The sequence below is a fragment of the Vidua chalybeata genome, chromosome 35, assembly GCF_026979565.1.
Source record: "Vidua chalybeata isolate OUT-0048 chromosome 35, bVidCha1 merged haplotype, whole genome shotgun sequence".
NCBI lineage: Eukaryota > Metazoa > Chordata > Aves > Passeriformes > Viduidae > Vidua > Vidua chalybeata.
The window spans coordinates 554,589-577,123 of record NC_071564.1 but is presented as its reverse complement, the minus strand read 5'-3'; the positions used below and the strand labels follow the sequence as shown (position 1 = coordinate 577,123).

At 61.1% G+C, this 22,535-nt stretch overlaps 2 protein-coding genes across 2 annotated transcripts in view; one reads left to right on the top strand and one right to left on the bottom strand.

Moving 5' to 3' along the window:
• The window catches only part of LOC128802245 (latent-transforming growth factor beta-binding protein 4-like), a 27,594-nt gene extending 16,535 nt beyond the window's left edge, over positions 1-11,059 (bottom strand). Inside the window, 8 exon segments of the mRNA XM_053968512.1 lie at positions 1,146-1,313; positions 2,596-2,718; positions 3,213-3,257; positions 4,436-4,536; positions 6,018-6,273; positions 7,635-7,901; positions 10,797-10,836; positions 10,958-11,059. Coding sequence (XP_053824487.1) covers positions 1,146-1,313; positions 2,596-2,718; positions 3,213-3,257; positions 4,436-4,536; positions 6,018-6,273; positions 7,635-7,901; positions 10,797-10,836; positions 10,958-11,059 — 1,102 coding nt within the window.
• Positions 11,060-16,736: 5,677 nt separating this feature from the next.
• NKPD1 (NTPase KAP family P-loop domain containing 1) lies at positions 16,737-22,028 on the top strand. The gene is made up of 2 exons (XM_053968511.1): positions 16,737-16,832; positions 20,374-22,028. The coding sequence occupies exon 2, from the start codon at positions 20,379-20,381 to the stop codon at positions 22,026-22,028; it is 1,650 nt and encodes a 549-aa protein (XP_053824486.1). The 5' UTR covers positions 16,737-16,832; positions 20,374-20,378.
• The last annotated feature ends 507 nt before the right edge of the window (positions 22,029-22,535 follow it).

Sequence of the window (22,535 nt, the reverse complement as noted above, 5' to 3'; positions counted from 1 at the left end):
GGGGGGGGGGGGGAGACACCCCAAAACAGCTGGGGGATCCCCCCACCCCCCACCCGGCTTCTGCTTTCCCATCCCCCCCCCAAAAAAATTCTTGGGTTCCTCCCTAAAAAAATTTCTGGGATCCCTCTCTGAGTTTCCCGACCCCTCCCCCAATTTTTGGGGACCCCTCCCCAGTTTTTTGGGACCCCTCCCCATAGTCCCAAACCCCTCCCCAAAATCCCGGGATGCCTCCCCAATTTTTTGGACCATTCCCCAATTTTTGGGGACCCCCTCCCCAAATTCCCAGACCCCTCCCCAAATTCCAGGACCCCTCCCCAAATTCCCAAACCCCTCCCCAAAATACCGGGATGCCTCCCCAGTTTTTTTGGGACCCCTCCCCAGTTTTTTAGGACCCATCCCCAAATTCCCAGACCCCTCCCCAAATTCCAGGACCCCTCCCCAAATTTCTGAACCCCTCTCCAATTTTTAGGACCCCTCCCCATATTCCCAAACCCCTCCCCAAAATCCCGGGATGCCTCCCCAATTTTTTTGGGACCCCTCCCCAAATTCCAAGACCCCTCCCCAAATTCCAGGACCCCTCCCCAATCTTTTGGGACCCCCTCCCCAAATTCCCAAACCCCTCCCGAAAATCCCGGGACCCCCCAGACCCTTTTTCAAATTTCGGGGTGCAAATTTTAGGGTCTCCCCTTCCAAATTCTGATCTCCTCCCACCCAATTCTGACCCCCCCCCAAAAATCCCTGGGACCCCTCCCCAAATTCTTGAGACCCCCCCCGAGCCCCTTGGACACCCCCAGACCCATTTGCCCCCCCCCGTCCCCCTCCAATTTTGATTTTTTTGGGCACTTTTGGGGGAGAATTCCGGAGTTTTTTGGGGCTCCCCAGACCCCGGATTTTCTCCCCACCATTTGGGGGTGGCCCCAAAAATTTGGGAACCCCGCATGAATTTTGGGGAGGGGGCCTCAGGAATTTCAGGGGCTCCCAAAAACTTCGGCGCGCCCCAGAGACGCGGCGGGGGGGGCGGTGGGGAGAACCCAAAACCCGCCTCGGTTTTGGGGGGGGGGGGAATTTTTGGGGTTTTTTCGGCCCGGATTTTTTTCCCCCGTGATTTGGGAGGGTCTCCCCGATTTGGGGGGGGGGTCTCTCACCGGATCCGAAGGGGGGGCAGAGCAGGCAGGAGCCCCCCCAGGCTTTGCCCACGCGGCTGCAGCAGCAAACCTGGCGGGTGATGTTGCGCAGGGTGGGCAGCGCGCAGCCCCCGCCCTCCCGCAGCAGCCGGAAACACGGACCGCGGGCCTCGGACAGCACCTGCTGGGCTGGGGGCGCACCTGGTGAGCACCTGAGGCACTCCCAGTTTGGTCCAGTTCGGCCCAGTTCGGCCCAGTCCATCCCAGTCCATCCCAGTCCATCCCACACCAGCCCATCCCATCCTATTCCATCCTGGCCCCTCCCCGGACCTGTTGGGTTCGGGGTCTCTCTGAGCCTCTGAGAGACGTTTTGGGGCTGGGGGCGCACCTGGCGAGCACCTGAGGCACTCCCAGTTTGGTCCAGTTCGGCCCAGTTCGGCCCAGTCCATCCCAGTCCATCCCAGTCCATCCCATCCCATCCTATTCCATTCTATTCCATCCTATTCCATCCTGGCCCCACCCCGGACCTGTTGGGTTCGGGGTCTCTCTGAGCCTCTGAGAGACGTTTTGGGGCTGGGGGCGCACCTGGCGAGCACCTGAGGCCCGCCCAGTTTGGTCCAGTTTGGTCCAGTTCGGCCCAGTCCATCCCAGTCCATCCCAGTCCATCCCATCCCATCCTATTCCATTCTATTCCGTCCTACTCCATCCTTGCCCCTCCCCGGACCTGTTGGGTTCGGGGTCTCTCTGAGCCTTTGGGAGACGTTTTGGGGCTGGGGGCGCACCTGGAGAGCACCTGTGGCACTCCCAGTTCCACCCAGACTGTGGGGTTGGGTTCATTCCCAACCCCACAAATGACCCCACAAATGACCCCAAACCCCACAAATGACCCCACAAATGACCCCAAACTCTATAAATAATCCCATAAATGACCCCAAACCCTACAGATGCAGCAGGACCGGGATGAATCCAGCAGGAAGCCCATCCCAAACCCTATAAATAATCCCATAAATGACCCCAAACCCTACAGATGCAGCGGGAGCGGGACGAGTCCAGCAGGAAGCCCATCCCAAACCCTATAAATAATCCCATAAATGACCCCAAACCCTACAGATGCAGCGGGAGCGGGACGAGTCCAGCAGGAAGCCCATCCCAAACCCTATAAACAATCCCATAAATGACCCCAAACCCTACAGATGCAGCGGGATCGGGATGAATCCAGCAGGAAGCCCATCCCAAACCCTATAAATAATCCCATAAATGACCCCAAACCCTACAGATGCAGCGGGATCGGGATGAATCCAGCAGGAAGCCCATCCCAAACCCTATAAATAATCCCATAAATGACCCCAAACCCTACAGATGCAGCGGGAGCGGGATGAATCCAGCAGGAAGCCCATCCCAAACCCTATAAATAATCCCATAAATGACCCCAAACCCTATAAACAATCCCATAAATGACCCCAAACCCTACAGATGCAGCGGGATCGGGATGAATCCAGCAGGAAGCCGGGCGGGCACAGGCACGCGAAGCCGCCGCGGGTGTTGGTGCAGAGCCCGAGCTGGCACAGCGCCCCCTCCTGGCACTCGTCCACGTCTGCAGGGGGGACAGAGGGGACAGTGGGGACCCCCCCCGACCCCAAAATCCCAAATCCCCCATCCCAAATCCCCCATCCCAAATCCTCCATCCCAAAATCACAAATTCCCGATCCCAAATCCTCCATCCCAAAATCCCAATTTCCCGATCCCATAATTCCAAATCCCCCACCCCAAAATCCCAAATTCCCCATCCCAAATCCTCCATCCCAAAATCCCAAATCCTCCATCCCAAATCCTCCATCCCAAAATCCCAAATCCCCCATCCCAAAATCCCAAATTCCCCATCCCATAATCCCAAATCCCCCATCCCAAAATCCCAAATCCCCCACCCCAGAATCCCCATCCCAAAATCACAAATCCTCCATCCAAAAGTCCCAAATTCCCCATCACAAATTCCCGATCCCAAAATCCCAAATTCCCAAATTCCCAAACCCCCGATCCCCAAATCCCCAAATCCCCAAATCCCAAAAGCCGCCCCCGTCCCGCTCTCACCCACGCAGGAGCCGTTCTGCCGCTGGAATCCCTGCGGGCACGGCTCTGGGGGGGGGGTGGCACCTTTGTCACCTTTGTGTCACCTTTGTGTCACCTTTGTCACCTTTGTGTCACCTTTGTCACCTTTGTCCCCCCCCGGTGTCCCCGTGTCCCCTCCCCCACTCTGTCACCTCCCCCCCCCCACTCTGTCACCTCCCCCCCTTCACTCTGTCACCCCCTCCCAGGTTTGTCACCCTCGTGTCGCCCCCCGGTGTCGCTGTGTCCCCTCCCCCGTATTTGTCACCCCCTCAATGTCCTCATGTCCCCCTTGGTGTCCCCATCCCCATGTCCCCTGTGTCGCCCCCGGTGTCTCCGTGTCCCCCTCAATGTCCCCGGTGTCCCCCCCGGTGTTTGTCACCCCCGCGATGTCCCCGTGTCCCCCCCCCCCCCGGTGTTTGTCACCCCCCGGTGTCCCCGTGTCCCCCTCCATGTCCCCGCGTCCCCCCCGGTATTTGTCACCTCCCCGTGTCCCCTGTGTCCCCCCCGGTGTGTGTCACCCCCCGGTGTCCCCGTGTCCCCCCGGTGTCCCCGTGTCCCCCCCGGTGTTTGTCACCCCCCGTGTGTCCCCCCCCCCGGTGTTTGTCACCCCCCGGTGTCCCCGTGTCCCCTTCGATGTCCCCGTGTCCCCCCCGGTGTTTGTCACCCCCCGGTGTCCCCGTGTCCCCCTTAATGTCCCCGTGTCCCCCCGGTGTTTGTCACCTCCCCCGGTATTTGTCACCCCCCCCCAGTGTCCCCGTGTCCCCCCCGTGTTTGTCACCTCCCCCGGTATTTGTCACCCCCCCCCATGTCCCCGTGTCCCCCCGGTGTTTGTCACCTCCCCCGGTGTTTGTCACCCCCCGATGTCCCCGTGTCCCCCCGATGTCCCCGTGTGTCCCCCCCCGGTATTTGTCACCTCCCCGTGTCCCCCTCGGTGTCGCCCCCGTGTCCCCCTCGATGTCCCCCTCAATGTCCCCGTGTCCCCCCCGGTATTTGTCACCCCCCGATGTACCCGTGTCCCCCGGTGTCCCTCTCAATGTCCCCGTGTCCCCCCCGGTGTTTGTCACCCCCCGGTGTCCCCGTGTCCCCCCCCGGGTGTTTGTCACCCCCCCGGTGTCCCCGTGTCCCCCCCGGTGTTTGTCACCCCCCGGTGTCCCCCCGGTGTCCCCGATGTCCCCGTGTCCCCGTGTCCCCCCGGTGTCCCTTACGGGCGTGGCCGTCGCACGGGTGACACTCGCGGACCCCCCAGGCGACCCCGGCCCCCCCCCGGCAGCAAATGTCCCTGGTGCGGAGCCCCGGGAGGGGGGAGCTGCACTGGGGGCCCGGAAAATGGGGGGAAAACCGGGGGAAACGGGAAAAATGGGGAGAAAAAGGGGGAAAAGGGAAAATTGGGGAAAAAAAGGGAAAAAAAAGGGAAAATTGGGGGGGAAAAAGTGGGGGGAATGGGAAAAAATGGGGGTGAAAAGCGGGAAAACGGGAAAATGGGGAAAAAAGGGGGGGGAAATGGGAAAATTGGGGGAAAGAAAGTGGGGGGAATGGGAAAGATGGGGAGAAAAAGGGAAAAAAGGGAAAATTGGGGGGAAAAAGGGGAAAAAAGGGAAAATTGGGGGGAAAAAGTGGGGGGAATGGGAAAAATGGGGGTGAAAAGGGGGAAAACGGGAAAATTGGGGGGAAAGAAAGTGAGGGGAAATGGGAAAATTGGGGAGAAAAAATGGGAAAATTGGGGAGAAATAAAGGAAAAATTGAAAATTGGGGGGGGAAAGGGGGGAAATGGGAAAGATGGTGGAAAAGGGGGAAATGGGAAAAATGGGAGGAGAAAAAGTGGGGGAAATTGGAAAAAAGAGGGGGGGAAAGGGGGAGAAAATGGGAAAAAATGGGGGGAATGGGGAAAAAAAAAAGAAAGAAATGGGGAAAAGAAAGGGGGAAATGTGGGAAATGGGGGAAAATGGGGAAAAAAGGAAGATAAAAGGGGGAGAAAATCGAAATAACGCGGGGGGGAAATGGGGAAATGGGGGAAATGGGGAACACCAGGAAAAAAACGGTGGAGAAAAGGGAAAAATGTGGGGAAAAGGGAAAAAAAAAGGGAAGAAAAGGGGGGAAAAAAAGAGGGAAAAGGAGGTTGGACCTCCTGCAAAAAAAAATCCCGGATGCCCCCAGCCCCCAAATCCCCCTTTCCCCTTTTTTTTCCCCCAAATCCCCCCCTTTTCCCTCATTCCCATTCCCTAAATTCCCCGCTTTCCCCCCCAAATCCCCCCTTTCCCCCCAATTTCCCCACTTTTCCCCCTTCCCCCCCGTTTTTCCCCCAAAATCCCCCCTTTCCCTTATTCCCTCCCCCCTTTTTTTTCCTTTTTCACCCTTTTTTTTTGCTTTTTCCCCTTTTCCCCCTTTTTTTTTCCCTTCTCCCCTTTCCCCCCTTTTCCCCTTCCCCCCCCTTTTCCGCCCTTTCCCCCTTTTTTTTTTCCCTTTTCCCCCTTTTTTTCCCTTTTTTCCCTTTTCCCCCTTTTCCCCCCTTTCCCCTTCCCCCCTTTCTTCTCCTTTTTCCCCTTTTTTTCCCCATTTTTTCCCCTTTTTCCCTCTTTTTCTCCTTTCCCCCCCTTTCCCCCCATTTTTTCCTTTTCCCCCTCTTTTTCCCCCTTTCCCCCCCTTTTCCCACCCTTTCCCCCCCCTTTTTTCCCCTTTCCCTCCCTTTCCCCCCCATTTTTTTTCCTTTCCCCCCCCTTTTTCCCCCTTTCCCCCCTTTTTTTCCCCCCTTTTTCCCCTTTTTTTCCCTTTTCCCCCCCAATTCCTCACCTGCCCCCCCGCAGCTGCCGGAAGCAATACCCGAACCCCGAATTCTCCTCGGCGGGGGGGTCCCGGAGGGGTCCCCTCTGTGCCAGCACCCGGAATTTGGGCGGGGGGCTCGGGGGTCGCCCCCTGCCCGCGGGGGGGGTGGGGGGCGCTGGGGAGGGGTCGCCGCCGCCCCCCCCCCGCACGCGCTCCACGCTGTGGATTGTCACTGTCGCCTGCGGGGGGTGGCGCACCAGGACGCTCACCATGGACTGCGCACCTGGGGAGGGGGATTTGGGGGATTTGGGGGATTTGGGGGATTTTAGGGGGGAAAAAAAAAAAACCACCCAAACCCCCCCTAAAAAAATCCCCATCCCGATCTCATCCCGATTCCCGCAAAAATCCCCAAAAATATCTCCAAATCCCCACATTTCCCCCCCACCCCGTTCCCACCCCATAAATTTCCCTCTTTCCCCCCATTTCGATCTTCCCCGATTCTCCCAGATTTCACCCCCGTTCCCACCCCACAAATTCCTCCCATTTCCCCCCATCCCAAATCCCCAAATCCTCCCACCCCATTCCCCCCCATTTCAATCCCCCAAATCCTCCCCAATTTTCCCAAATTCCCCCCATTCCCAGCCCAAAAATTTCTCCCTTTTCCCCCATTCCCACCCCACAAATTCCGCCTTTCCCCCCCATCCCAACCCCCCCGAAATCCCCAAATCCCCCCACCCCATTCCCCCCATTTCAATCCCCCAAATCCTCCCCCAATTTTCCCAAATTCCTCCCATTCACACCCCACAAATTCCGCCTTTTCCCCCATCCCAAATCCCACCCCAAATCCCCAAATCCCCCCACCCCATTCCCCCCATTTCAATCCCCCAAATTCACCTCAATTTTCCCAAATTTTCCCGTTCCCACCCCGCAAATTCCCCCCTCCCAAATCCCACCCCAATCCCCAACTCCCCCACCCCATTCCCCCCATTTCAATCCCCCAAATCCTCCCCCAATTCTCCCAAATTCCCCCCGTTCCCACCCCACAAATCCCACAAATCCCCCCTTTTCCCCATCCCAAATCCCCCTCCAAGATCCTTCTTCTCCCCACCCGAAGTCCCCAAATCCCCCCCAATTTTCCCAAATTTCCCCCCATTCCCACCCCACAAATTCCCCCCATTTCAATCCCCCAAGTCCTCCCCAATTTTCCCAAATTTTTCCCCGTTCCCACCTCACAAATTCCGTCTTTTCCCCCATCCCAAATCCCACCCCAAAATCCTTTTTGTCCCCACCCCAAATGGGGATGGATGGGGTGGGGGGATTTGGGGATTTGGGAATTTGGGGGGAATTTGTGGGGGGGGGGGGAATGGGGGAAAATGAGGGGGGATTTGGGGGAGATTTTTGGGGATGGAATGGGGAGGAATTGGGGGGGAATTTGTGGGGGGGATTTGGGATGGGGAGAAAAGGGAGGAATTTAAGGGGTGGGAATGGGGGGAAATTTAGGAGAATTGGGGGGGGTATTTGGGGCAGGAGATTTGTGGGGGACGGGAGGGATTTAGGGATGGAATGGGGAGAATTTGGGGGGGAACTGGGTAAAAAAAATCCCCTAAAACCAATTTTTTTTTTTTTTGGGGGGGGGGGTCTCACCATCCTCCTCCTCACGGTGGTTGCTCAAGGGCAGGGTGTAGATGGAGCGGGTCAAGGCTTGGGGGGACCCCCCCTCGAAATTTTCGGGGTTTTCGGGCCCCCCCCGTGGATTTTGGGGGTCCCCGCGCGGGTTTTGGGGTCCCCCCCGGCGGGAGGTGACGTTGGCCGAGGGGAGGTGACAGAATTTGCCGGTGAATTGGGGGGGGCACAGGCAGCGCTGGGGGTGGGCGCAGACCCCCCCGTTCCGGCAGAGCAGCGGGCACAGCACTGAGGGGGGGGGGGACACCCCAAAATTAGGGAGCCCCCCCCCCAAAAAAATCCCTAAAAACAACCCTAAAAACCAAAAAAACCCGCCCAAAATAACCCCAAAACCAACCCAAAACCATCGAAACAACCCCAAAAAAACACCCCCCGTCATGGCACAGCACTGCGGGGGGGGACACCCCAAAATTAGGGAGCCCCCCCCCCAAAAAAATCCCTAAAAACAACCCTAAAAGCAAAAAAAACCCCGCCTAAAATAACCCCAAAACCAACCCAAAACCATCGAAACAACCCCAAAAAAACCCACCCCCTTTATGGCACAGCACTGCGGGGGGGGACACCCCAAAATTAGGGACCCCCCCAAAAAAAACCCTAAAAAATAACCCCGAGATAACCCCAAAACACTCAAAACAACCCCAAAACAACCCCAAAAAACCCAAATACGGGGAGTTTAAGTTTTTTTTTTTTTGGGGGGGGGGGGTCCCAGGAATTTTGGGGAGGGGTTTGGGGGGATGGGAATTTTGGGGGTGGAGGTCCCAGATATTTGGGGGGGGGGGAGTGGGATGCTGATTTTTTTGGGGGAGGGTCCAGAACATTTTGGGGGAGCTTGAGAGGGGATCCCGAAATTTGGGGGGGGGGGGGCCCAGGAGGGGATCCTGACTTTTTTGGGGTGGGGGGTCCCGGATATTTTTGGGGAGGCCAGGACATTTGAGGGGGGGACAGGAGGGGATCCCAAAATTTGGGGGGGGTCCCGGGGGGGAATCCTAACTTTTGGGGCGATCCAAACTTCCTGGGGGGGGTTCAGGGTGGGATTCCAAAATCTGGGGGGGATCCCTGACATTTAGGGGGGGGTCCAGAGTGGGATCCCGAAATTTGGGGGGGGGGTTCGGACATTTTGGGGTGGGGGGATGCGAGGCGGATCCAGATTTTGGGCAGGACCCAGAAATTTGGGGGGGGGGGGTCCAGGAAAATTTGGGGCATCCAGAACAATTGGGGGGGGTCCAGGAAAATTTGGGGAGGGGGTCCCAGACATTTCGGGGGGCTCTCAGCCCGGTTTTTTGGGAACATTTTGGGGAGGGTCCAGGGTGAGATCCCAACATTTTGGGGGGGGGGGGGGGTGTCTAGATTTGGGGGAGGGGTCCCAGAGATTTTGGGGGTGGGGGGGGGGGTCCCAGCCCGGTTTTTGGGGCGGATCCAGAACATTCTGGGGAGGGTCCAGGGTGAGATCCCGACATTTGGGGTGGGATCCCGACATTTAGGGGGGGGGGACCCAAGGCGGATCCAGATTTGGGGGGGGGGTCCAGGATATTTGGGGGTGCTCCCAGACATTTTGGGGGGGGTCCCAGCCCGGTTTTTGGGGCGGGGGGGGCCCCGGGGCCGCCTCGTCCCGAGCGCTGCCGGGGCCCCTCTGTTTATGTTGCGAATTCCCGGCGTTTTCCAGCGGGACCCGATGAGCTCATGGAGCTGCGTGGGTGGGATGGGGCCCACCCTTCCCCTGAGCCCCCCCGGGAGGGGCCCCCCCGGCCCTAAAACCCCCCCCGATCCCAAAAAATCCCATCCCAAAAAACCGGGATGGGCGCCCAAACCCCCACCCTAAAAATGAAAGGAAAAGGGGTTTTGATTTTGGGGTTTTTGGGGGAGCTGCGAGGGTGGGATGGGGCCCAAGCCCCCCCCCGGGAGGGGCCCCCCTGTCCCTAAAAACTTTCCCGATCCCAAAAAATCCCATCCCAAAAAAGCGGGATGGGCGCCCAAACCCCCACCCTAAAAAATGAAAGGAAAAGGGGTTTTGGTAATTTGGGGTTTTTGGGAGATCCCGCCCCAAAACGCTCGTGGGGATTTTGGGAGGGGAATTTGGGACGGGGGGGGGCTGGGGAGCCCAAAATGTCCTGGGAACCCCCCCGGGACCACGAACCCCAAAATCTGTGGGGTTGTCAAACCCTCCCCCCCCCACCAGCAAAAAGGGAATTTTGGGGTGTTGGAGGCCCCCCCCGCACCCCAAATCCTCCCTGGATCCCAAAATTCCCCCTGTATCCTAAAAGCTCCCGAACCCCAAAACCCCTTCAACATCCCAAATCTCTCTGGCACCCCAAATCCCTCCTGCACCCCAAATCCTCCCGTGTCCCAAATCGTCCACCCCAAATCCTCCCATATCCCAAATCCCTCCTGCACCCCAAATCCCTCCTGAACCCCAAATCCTCACGAGCCCCAAATCCTCCCCTATCCCAAATCCCTCCCGCACCCCAAAATCCCCACGTGTCCCAAATCCCTCCCTCCACCCCAAAGTCCCTCCTATCCCAAAAACTCCCCTGCACCCCAAAATCCCCAAAACCACCCCGTATCCCAAACTCCTCCGCCTTCCCAAAACTTTCGGATCCCGACTTTCCCCCCTCCCCAAAATCCCAAATCATCCCAAAATCCCAAATCCCTCCCTCCACCCCAAAACCCCCCCAAATCCCAACTTCCCCCCTCCCAAAACTTCCGGATCCCGATCTCCCCTTACCCAAAATCCCGAATCCCTCCCTCCACCCCAAACCTCCCCCCACCAAATCCCAAACTCCCCCAAATCCCAAATCCTTCCCTCCACCCCAAACCCCCCCCCAAATCCCAACTTCCCCCCTCCCAAAACTTTCGGATCCCGATCTCCCCCATCCCCAAAATCCCAAATCATCCCAAAATCCCAAATCCCTCCCTCCACCCCAAAACCCCCCCAAATCCCAACTTTCCCCCCCTCCCAAAACTTTCGGATCCAGACTCCCCCCTCCCCAAAATCCCAAATCCCCTCCAAACCCCAACCCCCCCCCACCAATCCCAAACCTTCCGGATCCCGATCCCCCCTCCCCGAAATCCCCCCAAAAACCCCAAAACCCCCCCCAAAAAACCGAACCCCCCCCCCGCACTGACCGAGCCTGAAGCCGCTGCCCGGGGGGGGGGCCCGGCCGCTCTCGAGCACCACGGTGACGTTGTTGTCGCCGTCCCCCCCCCCCGCCCCCCGGGTCCCCCCGGGGGCGACACCCGGGCACGCAGCGACCCCCGGGGCAGCAGCGGGGGGGGGAGAAGCGCACGCGGAGCCGGGGGGGGCCGGGACCCCCGGGGGGGGACACGGGGGAGCCCGGGGCGGGCAGCGCCAGCACCGCGGCGAGCAGCAGAGCGGGGCCCATCGCCATCGGGGGGGGACAGCAGGGGACACGGGGGGGACACGGCGGGAACCGCCCCGGGGTGGGGCCGGGGGGGGGCGGGGAAATTCCCGGGGTGGGGCCCGAGCATCGCCCACCCCCCCCCTCGGCGGGAACGGGGACACGGGGGGGACACGGGGGACAGATGGGGGGGACACGGGGGGGACACGGGGGACAGATGGGGGGGACACGGGGGACAGAGTGGGGGGGACAAGGGACTTAATGGGGGGGACACGGGGAGGACACGGGGGGCAAGAGGGGGACACGATTGGGAACGCGGGGGGCACACTCGGGACAAGGAGGGTGACAAGTGGGGGGGGACACGGGACTTGACACGGGGGACACGGGGGGGACACGGGGGACCCCGGCGAGCAGCAGAGCGGGGCCCATCGCCATCGGGGGGGGACAGCAGGGGACACGGGGGGGGACACGGGGGGGACACGGCGGGAACCGCCCCGGGGTGGGGCCGGGGGGGGGCGGGGAAATCCCCGGGGTGGGGCCCGAGCATCGCCCACCCCCCCCTCGGCGGGAACGGGGACACGGGGGGGACACGGGGGACAGATGGGGGGGACACGGGGGGACACGGGGGGCGACATGAGGGACAGATGGGGGGACGGGGGGGGACAGGGGGACAGAACTGGGGGGACACGGGGGGGACACGGGGGGACAGAGTGGGGGGACACGGGGGGGACACGGGGGGCGACACAGGGGACAGAACTGGGGGGACACAGGGGACAGAGCGGGGGGACAGAGTGGGGGGACACGGGCGGGACACGGGGGACAGAGTGGGGGGGACACGGGACTTAATGGAGGGGACAAGGGGGGGACACGGGCGGGACAAGGGGGGGACACGATTGGGAACGCGGGGGGACCCTCGGGACAAGGAGGGCGACAAGTGGGGGGGGGACACGGGACTTGACACGGGGGACACGGGGGGGGACACGGGGGGGACACGGGGGACAGAGTAGGGGGACATGGGGGGGACACGGGGGACAGAGTGGGGGGGACACGGGACTTAATGGGGGGGACACGGGGGGACAAGGGGGGACAGAGTGGGGGGGACACAAGGGACAGACGGGGGGGACACTGGGGGGGACACAGGGGACAGAGTGGGGGGACACGGGGGGGGACACGGGAGGGGACAACTGGGGGGACACGAGGGACAGACTGGGGGGACTCAGGACTTAACACGTGGGGGACACGCGTGGGACAAGGGGGGGACAAGGACGGGGACAAGGGGGGACACGGGAAGGGACATGGCGGGGACACGAGGGACAGATTGAGGGGGACACGGGACCCCCACGGGGACACGAGGGTGACAAAGGGGGACACGCGGGGGTGTCACGGCACAATGGGGGGTGCTGGGCGGGGGGGGGGGGGGGGACACGTGGGACACGGGTGTCACCCTCCCACCCCTCCAGTGCCACACGTGCCACCCCGGGCGCTCCTGGGGTGGCGAGGAAATGCCAGCGGTGCCAGCCCGCCCCCGCAGGATCCGGTGACAACGGACTGGGGACAATGGGGACACCGGGAGGGAGAGCCCGGACTGGGGATACTGGGAGAGCCCAGACTGGGGACAATGGGGACACCGGGAGAGCCCGGACTGGGGACACTGGGAGAACCTGGACTGGGGACAATGGGGACACTGGGGGACCCCAGACTGGGGATACTGGGAGAACCTGGACTGGGGACAATGGAGACACCGGGAGAGCCCGGACTGGGGACAATGGGGACACCGGGAGAGCCCAGACTGGGGATACTGGGAGAACCTGGACTGGGGATACTGGGAGAGCCCAGACTGGGGACAATGGGGACACCGGGAGAGCCCGGACTGGGGATACTGGGAGAACCTGGACTGGGGATACTGGGGGCGTCCGGACTGGGGACACTGGGGACACCAGGGGAGCCCGGACTGGGGACAATGGGAATACTGGGGACACTGGGGATACTGGGACAGCCTGGACTGGGGACACTGGGAGAGCCCGGACTGGGGACACTGGGGATACTGGGAACACTGTGAGAGGCCGGACTGGTGACACTGGGACAGGCTGGACTGGGGACACTGGGACAGGCTGGACTGGGGACACTGGGGACCCTCCCCCAGTCCGTACTGGGAACACTGGTGCCAGCCCATACGGGTGACACTGGGGGCACTGGGAGAGCCCGGACTGGGGACTCTGGGACAACCTAGACTGGGGAAAATGGGGACAGCCCGGACTGGGGACAGTGGGGACACTGGGCATACTGGGAGCACTGGGACAGCCTGGGCTGGGGACAGCCCGGACTGGGGACAGTGGGGACACTGGGCATACTGGGAACACTGGGACAGCCCGGACTGGGGACAACGGGGACACTGGTGATACTGGGGACACAGACAGCCTAGACTGGTGCCACTGGGGACCCTAGCCCAGCCTGTGCTGGTGCCACCGGTGCCACCCAGCGCGGTGACCCCAGCCCAGCCGCACTCCAGGGGTGTGTGGGGGGGGGGTGTGGCCACCCCGTTGTCACCCAGATGCCACCTGTGCCCGGGCCAGCAGGTTCCTCTGGCGGCAGCCACCGGAAGTGGCGCTGCCACCGCGATGCCACAGCGATGTCACACCGCTGCCACCGCGATGCCACAGCGATGTCACACCGCTGCCACACCGATGCCACCGCGATGCCGCAGCGATGTCACCCCGCTGCCACAGCGGCGCTGGCGATGTCACCGAGCGGAGCTGGCACCGTCCCCTGCCCGCCCCCAGCGCGGGGGGCGCGGCCCTGGCCGGGGTCCCGCTGTCGCCAGTGTCCCCTCGGGCCGTCCCCTTTGTCCCCGTTGTCGCCGCTGTCCCCTCCCGGGCCGGATCCGGGCGGGAATTGCTGGGCCCTGACTCAGGCCGGGCTCAGCCGGAATTTCTGCCCCGGCCGCCCCTCCCTGGCCGGGATCGCCGGGATCGCCGGTGCCGGTCCCATAAATCCGGGAGGGACCGGCACGGGACCCGGGACAGGCACGGGACAGGCACGGGACAGGCACGGGGACAGGCATGGAGCCGCTGGAGCTGCCCCGGGTAGGACTGGGGTGGGTTTGGGACTGGGATTAGGATTAGGATTGGGATTGGGATCACCGGTGCCAGTCATGTCAATCCGGGAGGGACCGGCACGGGACCGGGACAGGCACGGGGCAGGCACGGGACTCGGGACAGGACCGGGACAGGCACGGGACTCGGGACAGGACCGGGACAGGCACGGGGACAGGCATGGAGCCGCTGGAGCTGCCCCGGGTAGGACTGGGGTGGGACTGGGATTGGGATCACTGGGATCGCCGGTGCCGGTCCCATAAATCCGGGAGGGACCGGGACAGGCACGGGGACAGGACCGGGACAGGGATGGAGCCGCTGGAGCTGCCCCGGGTAGGACTGGGGTGGGATTAGGATTGGGATTAGGGTTGGGATCACCGGTGCCAGTCCCGTAAATCCGGGAGGGGACAGGGACGGGGACTGGGACAGGGACAGGGACAGGACTGGACCGGGACAGGCACGGGGACAGGGATGGGGAACGGGACAGGCACGGGGACAGGTGCCTGCCCCATAATGTCCCCAAAGTGTCCCTGTCCCCGCAGGGTCCCTGTGATGTCCCCAGGGTGTCCCCAAGGTGTGCCTGGGATGTCCCCAGGGTGTCCCCAAGGTGTCCCTGTCCCCGCAGGGTTCCCGTTGTTTGTGATGTCCCCAGGATGTCCCCAAGGTGTCCCTGTGATGTCCCCAGGGTGTCCCCAAGGTGTGCCTGTCCCCGCAGAGTTCCCGTTGTTTGTGATGTCCCCAGGGACGTTCCCAAGGTGTCCCGGTCCCTGCAGGGTCCCTGTGATGTCCCCAAGGTGTCCCTGGGATGTCCCCAGGGTGTCCCCAAGGTGTCCCGGTCCCCACAGGGTTCCTGCTGCTCCTCGGAGCCGGGGCTGTCCCTGGAGATGTCCCCAAGGTGTCCCCAAGGTGTCCCTGTCCCCGCAGGGTTCTTGTTGTTTGTGGTGTCCCTGTGGTGTCCCTAGGGTGTCCCCAGGGTGTCCCTGTGATGTCCCCAGGGTGTCCCCAAGGTGTCCCGGTCCCCGCAGGGTCCCTGTGATGCCCCCAGGGTGTCCCCAAGGTGTCCCTGTGATGCCCCCAGGGTGTCCCCAAGGTGTCCCTGTGATGTTCCCAGGGTGTCCCCAGGGTGTCCCCAAGGTGTGCCTGTCCCCGCAGGGTCCCTGTGATGTCCCCAGGGTGTCCCCAAGGTGTGCCTGTGATGTCCCCAGGGTGTCCCCAAGGTGTCCCTGTCCCCGCAGGGTTCCTGTGATGTCCCCAGGGTGTCCCCAGGGTGTCCCCAAGGTGTCCCTGTCCCCGCAGGGTTCCTGTGATGTCCCCAGGGTGTCCCCAAGGTGTCCCTGTCCCCGCAGGGTCCCTGTGATGTCCCCAGGGTGTCCCCAGGGTGTCCCCAAGGTGTCCCTGTCCCCACAGGGTTCCCGTTGTTTGTGATGTCCCCAGGGTGTCCCCAAGGTGTCCCCAAGGTGTCCCTGTCCCCACAGGGTTCCTGCTGCTCCTCGGGGCCGGGGCTGTCCCCAGGGCTGTCCCCAGGGCTGTCCCCAGGGGTGTCCCCGGGGGTGTCCCCAGGGGGGAGCGAGGAGTGCGAGGCCTGGCTGGGCCCGGGGGGGTCCCCCCGGCCGTGTCCCCACGGAGCCCCCGGCGAGGGAGCGGCCCCGGAGCTCCAAGGTACGGCCCGGTCCCAAATCCTGATCCCAAATCCCAAATTGTGACCCCAAACCCCAAATCCTGATCCTAAACGCCAAACCCCAAATCCTGATCCCAAAATCCCAAATCCCAAACCCCAAACCCTGATCCCGAATCCCAGAGCCCCCCACGGAGGATGACATCTACTGCCGCTGCCTGTCCCAAACCCCAAATCCCAAATCCCTGATCCCAAATCCCAGAGCCCCCCACGGAGGATGACATCTACTGCCGCTGCCTGTCCCAAATCCCAAATCCTGATCCCAAACCCCAAATCCTGATCCCGAATCCCAAACCCCAAACCCCAAATCCTGATCCCAAAATCCCAAATCCTGATCCCAAATCCCAAACCCCAAACCCCAAATCCTGATCCCAAATCCTGATCCCGAATCCCAGAGCCCCCCACGGAGGATGACATCTACTGCCGCTGCCTGTCCCAAAATCCTGATCCCAAACCCCAAAATCCTGATCCCAAACCCCAAATCCTGATCCCAAACACCAAACCCCAAATCCTGATCCCAAAATCCCAAATCCTGATCCCAAATCCCAAACCCCAATCCCCAAATCCTGATCCCGAATCCCAGAGCCCCCCACGGAGGACGACATCTACTGCCGCTGCCTGTCTCAAATCCCAAATCCTGATCCCAAAATCCCAAACCCCAAACCCCAAATCCTGATCCCAAACCCCAAACCCTGATCCCAAACCCCAAATCCCGAATCCCAGAGCCCCCCACGGAGGACGACATCTACTGCCGCTGCCTGTCCCAAAATCCCAAATCCTGATCCCAAACCCCAAACCCCAAATCCTGATCCCAAATCCCAAACCCCAAACCCCAAATCCTGATCCCAAACCCCAAATCCTCATCCCAAATCCCAAATCCCAAACCCCAAATCCCGAATCCCAGAGCCCCCCACGGAGGACGACATCTACTGCCGCTGCCTGTCGCGCACGCTGTGCCACACGGCCACGCCCGTCACCGTCGGCTTCTACGCGCCCTGCGGCCACCGCCTGGAGTCCCTGCTGGCCAAGGTCACCGGTGGGTCGGGAAGTCGGGAATCGGGAATTCGGGAATTCGGGAATTCGGGGATTCGGAGCAGCGGATTTGGGGTTTTCTGTGCCTGGTGTCGTTTCCTCAGGGTTTGGGGTCCCATCGCGGTCCCAAATTCCATCCCAATCCTTAATTCAACCCCAAATCCCAAATCCCATCCCAACCCCAAATTCCATCTCAGTCCCAAATCCTATCCCAGTCCCAAATCCCATCCCAAATAACAAATCCCATCCTACTCCCAAATTCCCACCCCAATCCCAAATCCCACCTCAGTACCAAATCCCATCTCAGTCCCAAATCCCATCCCAAATCCCAAAATTCATCTCAGTCCCAAATCCCATCCCAAATCCCAAAATTCATCTCAGTCCCAAATTCCCATCCCAACCCCAAATCCCATCCCAACCCCAAATTCCATCTCAGTACCAAATCCCATCTCAGTCCCAAATCCTATCCCAGTCCCAAATCCCATCCCAATCCCAAATCCCACCCCAAATCCCATCCTGAACCCCAAAGCCCACCCCAAGAGCCATCTCCAACCCCAAATCCCCTCCCAAACCCCAAATCCCATCCCATGCATTCCATCCCAAACCCAACCCAGCCCCATCCCATCCAATCCCACCCGCCCCAAACCCCAAACCCAACCCCACAAACCACCCGAAACCCCAAATCCCACCCCAAATCCCAACCCAAACTAAACCCCAAAACCATCCCCAAAAACCATCCCAAATCCCACCCTAAGCCCAACCCCAAAAACCACCCCAAACGCCAAATCCCAAACTAAACCCCAAACCCATCCCCCAAAACCATCCCAAATCCCAACCCAAACCCCAAACCCAACCCAACCCCCAAACCCCATCCCAAACCCCAAATCCAACCCCAAACCCAACCCCAAATCCCATCCCAAACCCCAAACCCAACCCCAAACCAAACCCCAAATCCTGCTCCCAAACCCCAAACCCAACCCAAACCCCAAACCCCAACCCCCAAACCCCAAATCCTGATCCCAAACCCCAAATCCCAATCCCAAACCCCAAACCCCAACCCCCAAACCCCAAATCCTGATCCCAAACCCCAAATCCCAATCCCAAACCCCAAACCCCAAACCCCAAATCCCACCCCAAACCCCAAACCCCAAATCCTGATCCCAAACCATAAATCCTAATCCCAAACCCCAAACCCCAAACCCCAAATCCTGCTCCCAAACCCCAAATCCCATTCCAAACCCTAAATCCCAACCCCAAATCCCACCCCAAACCTGCCCCAAGCCCCAAACCCAACCCAAACCCCAAACCCCAACCCCCAAACCCCAAATCCTGATCCCAAACCCCAAATCCCAATCCCAAACCCCAAACCCCAAACCCCAAATCCCACCCCAAACCCCAAACCCCAAATCCTGATCCCAAACCATAAATCCTAATCCCAAACCCCAAACCCCAAACCCCAAACCCCAAATCCTGATCCCAAACCGTAAATCCCAATCCCAATCCCAAACCCCAAACCCCAAATCCCACCCCAAACCCCAAATCCCACCCCAAACCCCAAACCCCAAACCCCAAACCCCAAATCCTGATCCCAAACTCCAAATCCCACTCTAAATCCCATCCCAAACCCTAAATCCCAACCCCAAATCCCATCCCAAACCCCAAACCCAACCCCAAACCAAACCCCAAATCCTGATCCCAAACCGTAAATCCCAACCCCAAATCCCACCCCAAACCCCAAATCCTGATCCCAAACCCCAAACCCCAAACCCGACCCCAAACCAAACCCCAAATCCCAAATCCTGATCCCAAACTCCAAATCCCACCCTAAATCCCATCCCAAACCCTAAATCCCAACCCCAAATCCTAAACCCCAAACCCCAAACCCAACCCCAAACCAAACCCCAAATCCCACCCCAAACCCCAAACCCCAAATCCCACCCCAAACCCCAAACCATAAATCCCACCCCAAACCCCAAACCCCAAACCCTAAATCCCACCCCAAATCCCACTCCAAATTCAACCCCAAACCAGACTCCAAATCCCAACCCCAAATCCCACCCCAAACCCCAAATCCTGATCCCAAACCCCAAACCCCAAACCCCAACCCCAAATCCCATCCCAATCCCAAATCCTGATCCCAAACCCCAAACCCCCGACCTCAACCCCAAATCCCACCCCAAACCCCAAATCCTGATCCCAAACCGTAAATCCCAACCCCAAATCGCACCCCAAACCCCAAATCCTGATCCCAAACCCCAAACCCCCAACCCCAACCCCAAATCCCATCCCAATCCCAAATCCTGATCCCAAACCCCAAACCCCCAACCCCAACCCCAAATCGCACCCCAAACCCCAAATCCTGATCCCAAACCCCAAACCCCAAATCCTGATCCCAAACCGTAAATCCCAACCCCAAATCGCAGCCCAAACCCCAAATCCCATCCCAATCCCAAATCCTGATCCCAAACCCCAAACCCCCAACCCCAACCCCAAATCCCATCCCAATCCCAAATCCTGATCCCAAACCCCAAACCCCAAATCCTGATCCCAAACCGTAAATCCCAACCCCAAATCCCACCCCAAACCCCAAATCCTGATCCCAAACCCCAAACCCCAAATCCTGATCCCAAACCGTAAATCCCAACCCCAAATCCCACCCCAAACCCCAAATCCTGATCCCAAAACGTAAATCCCAACCCCAAATCCCACCCCAAACCCCAAATCCCATCCCAATCCCAAATCCTGATCCCAAACCCCAAACCCCCAACCCCAACCCCAAATCGCAGCCCAAACCCCAAATCCTGATCCCAAACCCCAAACCCCAAATCCTGATCCCAAACCGTAAATCCCAACCCCAAATCGCAGCCCAAACCCCAAATCCTGATCCCAAACCGTAAATCCCAACCCCAAATCCCACCCCAAACCCCAAATCCCATCCCAATCCCAAATCCTGATCCCAAACCCCAAACCCCCAACCCCAACCCCAAATCCCACCCCAAACCCCAAATCCTGATCCCAAACCCCAAACCCCCAACCCCAACCCCAAATCGCACCCCAAACCCCAAATCCTGATCCCAAACCCCAAACCCCAAATCCTGATCCCAAACCGTAAATCCCAACCCCAAATCGCAGCCCAAACCCCAAATCCCATCCCAATCCCAAATCCTGATCCCAAACCCCAAACCCCCAACCCCAACCCCAAATCCCATCCCAATCCCAAATCCTGATCCCAAACCCCAAACCCCAAATCCTGATCCCAAACCGTAAATCCCAACCCCAAATCCCACCCCAAACCCCAAATCCCATCCCAATCCCAAATCCTGATCCCAAACCCCAAACCCCCAACCCCAACCCCAAATCCCACCCCAAACCCCAAATCCTGATCCCAAACCCCAAACCCCAAATCCTGATCCCAAACCGTAAATCCCAACCCCAAATCGCAGCCCAAACCCCAAATCCTGATCCCAAACCCCAAACCCCCAACCCCAAATCCCATCCCAATCCCAAACCCCCAACCCCAACCCCAACCCCGATCCCGTTGCCAGCCTTCATGCGGGAGGAGATGGCGCAGCGCGAAGCCGCCGAGCTGCGCCGGGGCCACGGCAAACCGCGCAGCCCGCGCGGCTGGGGCCTGCTGGTGGCCCTGTGGCTGCTGGCCTTCTACGAGCCCGTGGTGACCGAGGGCCACCTGCGGAGGAAGAACCTGGAGTTCATCTTCGTCCGCTTCAGCGCCTGGGAGTTCGCCGGCTGCGACAAGCTCTGGGCGGGGCTGGTGACCACGCTGTGCCACCACGTGCGGCGGCACTTCGGCGCGCTGCCGCTCAGCGTCTTCCACGTGCTGGGCTCGCGGCCGCGCTTCGCCTCGGGCGCCTCGCGGCGCGAGTGGGTGCTCAAGAGAGGCGCCTGCCTGCGCCTCTGGGGGCTGCTCCTGGTGCTGGCCGCCGGCATCGCCATCCTCCTGGTGGCCCTGCTGGTGCCGGGCGTCAAGGACCACCGCGCCCTCAAGGTGGTGGGCAGCGCCGTGGCCTCGCTGTCGGGCTCCTCGCTGCTGCTGGGCGCCTTGTCCATCCTCAAGAACTTCGTGGTGAGCGAGAAGAAGAAGATCGAGCGCCTGACCAACAGCGAGAGGTTCGCCGGGCAGTTGGGGTTCATGAGCAAAATCCGCGGCGAGGTGGAGGTTCTGGTGGATTACTTGGCTTTCATGGAGGTCTTCGAGCGCCGGCGGCTCCGCGTGGTGATGGAGATCACCAGCCTGGACCTCTGCTACCCGGAGAAAGTGGCCGGGGTCTTCAACGCCATGGCCACGCTGCTGTCGGACGCCAACGCGCCCTTCATCTTCCTGCTGGCCGTGGACCCCAGCGTCATCGTGCCGTGCCTGGAGCAGACGGGCTGCATGAAGGGGCTGGCGGACAACGGCTACCTCTACCTGAACCGCGCCGTCACGCTGCCCTTCTCCATCCCCGAGATGGGCGCGCGCTCCCGCCTGCGCAGCGTGGCGGCCGCCGTCCGGACGCGCGAGGACCTCATGTCCCTCATCATCGCCCGCAACGTCGCCAAAACCCGCCACGGCGGCGGCGGCGGAGCCGCGGCGCCGGCGTTTCCCGGCTGGAAGGAGGCGGATTCCGAGGCGGTGGTGTGGATCCAGGAGGCGTTCCGGTGCCTCCACGACGGCTCGGACATCTTGTGCCGGTACCTGCCGGAGAACGGCGCCAACGTCCGGCGCATCGTCAACACCATCCCCATCACGCTGCGGCTGCTGCTGCACCGCTCCGGCGGCGCCGCGCCGCTGTCGCCGCGCGCCGCGGCCGCCTGGGTGGTGCTGGCCGACCGCTGGCCCTGCCGCCTCAGCTGGACGCTGCAGTGCCTGGAGGACGCCGGGCAGAGCGCGGCGACGGCGACGGCGGCGCATCCGGCGGGAAGGTCCCTGTGGAGCGTCTTCCAGGAGCACGCGGGCGAGCTGAGCGCGCTGCGGCAGCCGCTGGGCAAGGTGCTGAGCCTGGACGGCGACCCCGAGCTCTTCCAGGCCTTCCTGGAGCGGGATTTCCCCTTCGGCGCCGGCGAGGCGCGGCAGCTGCTCGGCGTCACCGTCAACCTGGACCACTCCATCCGGCAGCAGATGGGGCTGCTGCGGGCGCTGGCGCGGCTGGGCCGGGGCGCGCCCGTGTCCCGCGCGGTGCAGTGCCCGCCCTGCGCCCGGTGAGCCCCGGGACCGGCGGCTGCGATCGGGATTTGGGATGGGATTTGGGATTTGGGATGGGATTTCGGATCGGGATTTGGGGTTGGGATTTGGGATTTGGGATGGGATTTCGGATGAGGATTTGGGGTTGGGATTTGGGATTTGGGATGGGATTTCGGATCAGGATTTGGGGTTGGGATTTGGGATTTGGGATGGGATTTCGGATCAGGATTTGGGGTTGGGATTTGGGATTTGGGATGGGATTTCGGATCAGGATTTGGGGTTGGGATTTGGGATTTGGGATGGGGATGGCGCTGGCGCGGCTGGGCCGGGGCGCGCCCGTGTGCCGCGCGGTGCAGTGCCCGCCCTGCGCCCGGTGAGCCCCGGGACCGGCGGCTGGGATCGGGATCAGGATTGGGATTTGGGATTTGGGATGGGATTTGGGTTGGGATTTGGGATTTGGGATGGGGATGGCGCTGGCGCGGCTGGGCCGGGGCGCGCCCATGTCCCGCGCGGTGCAGTGCCCGCCCT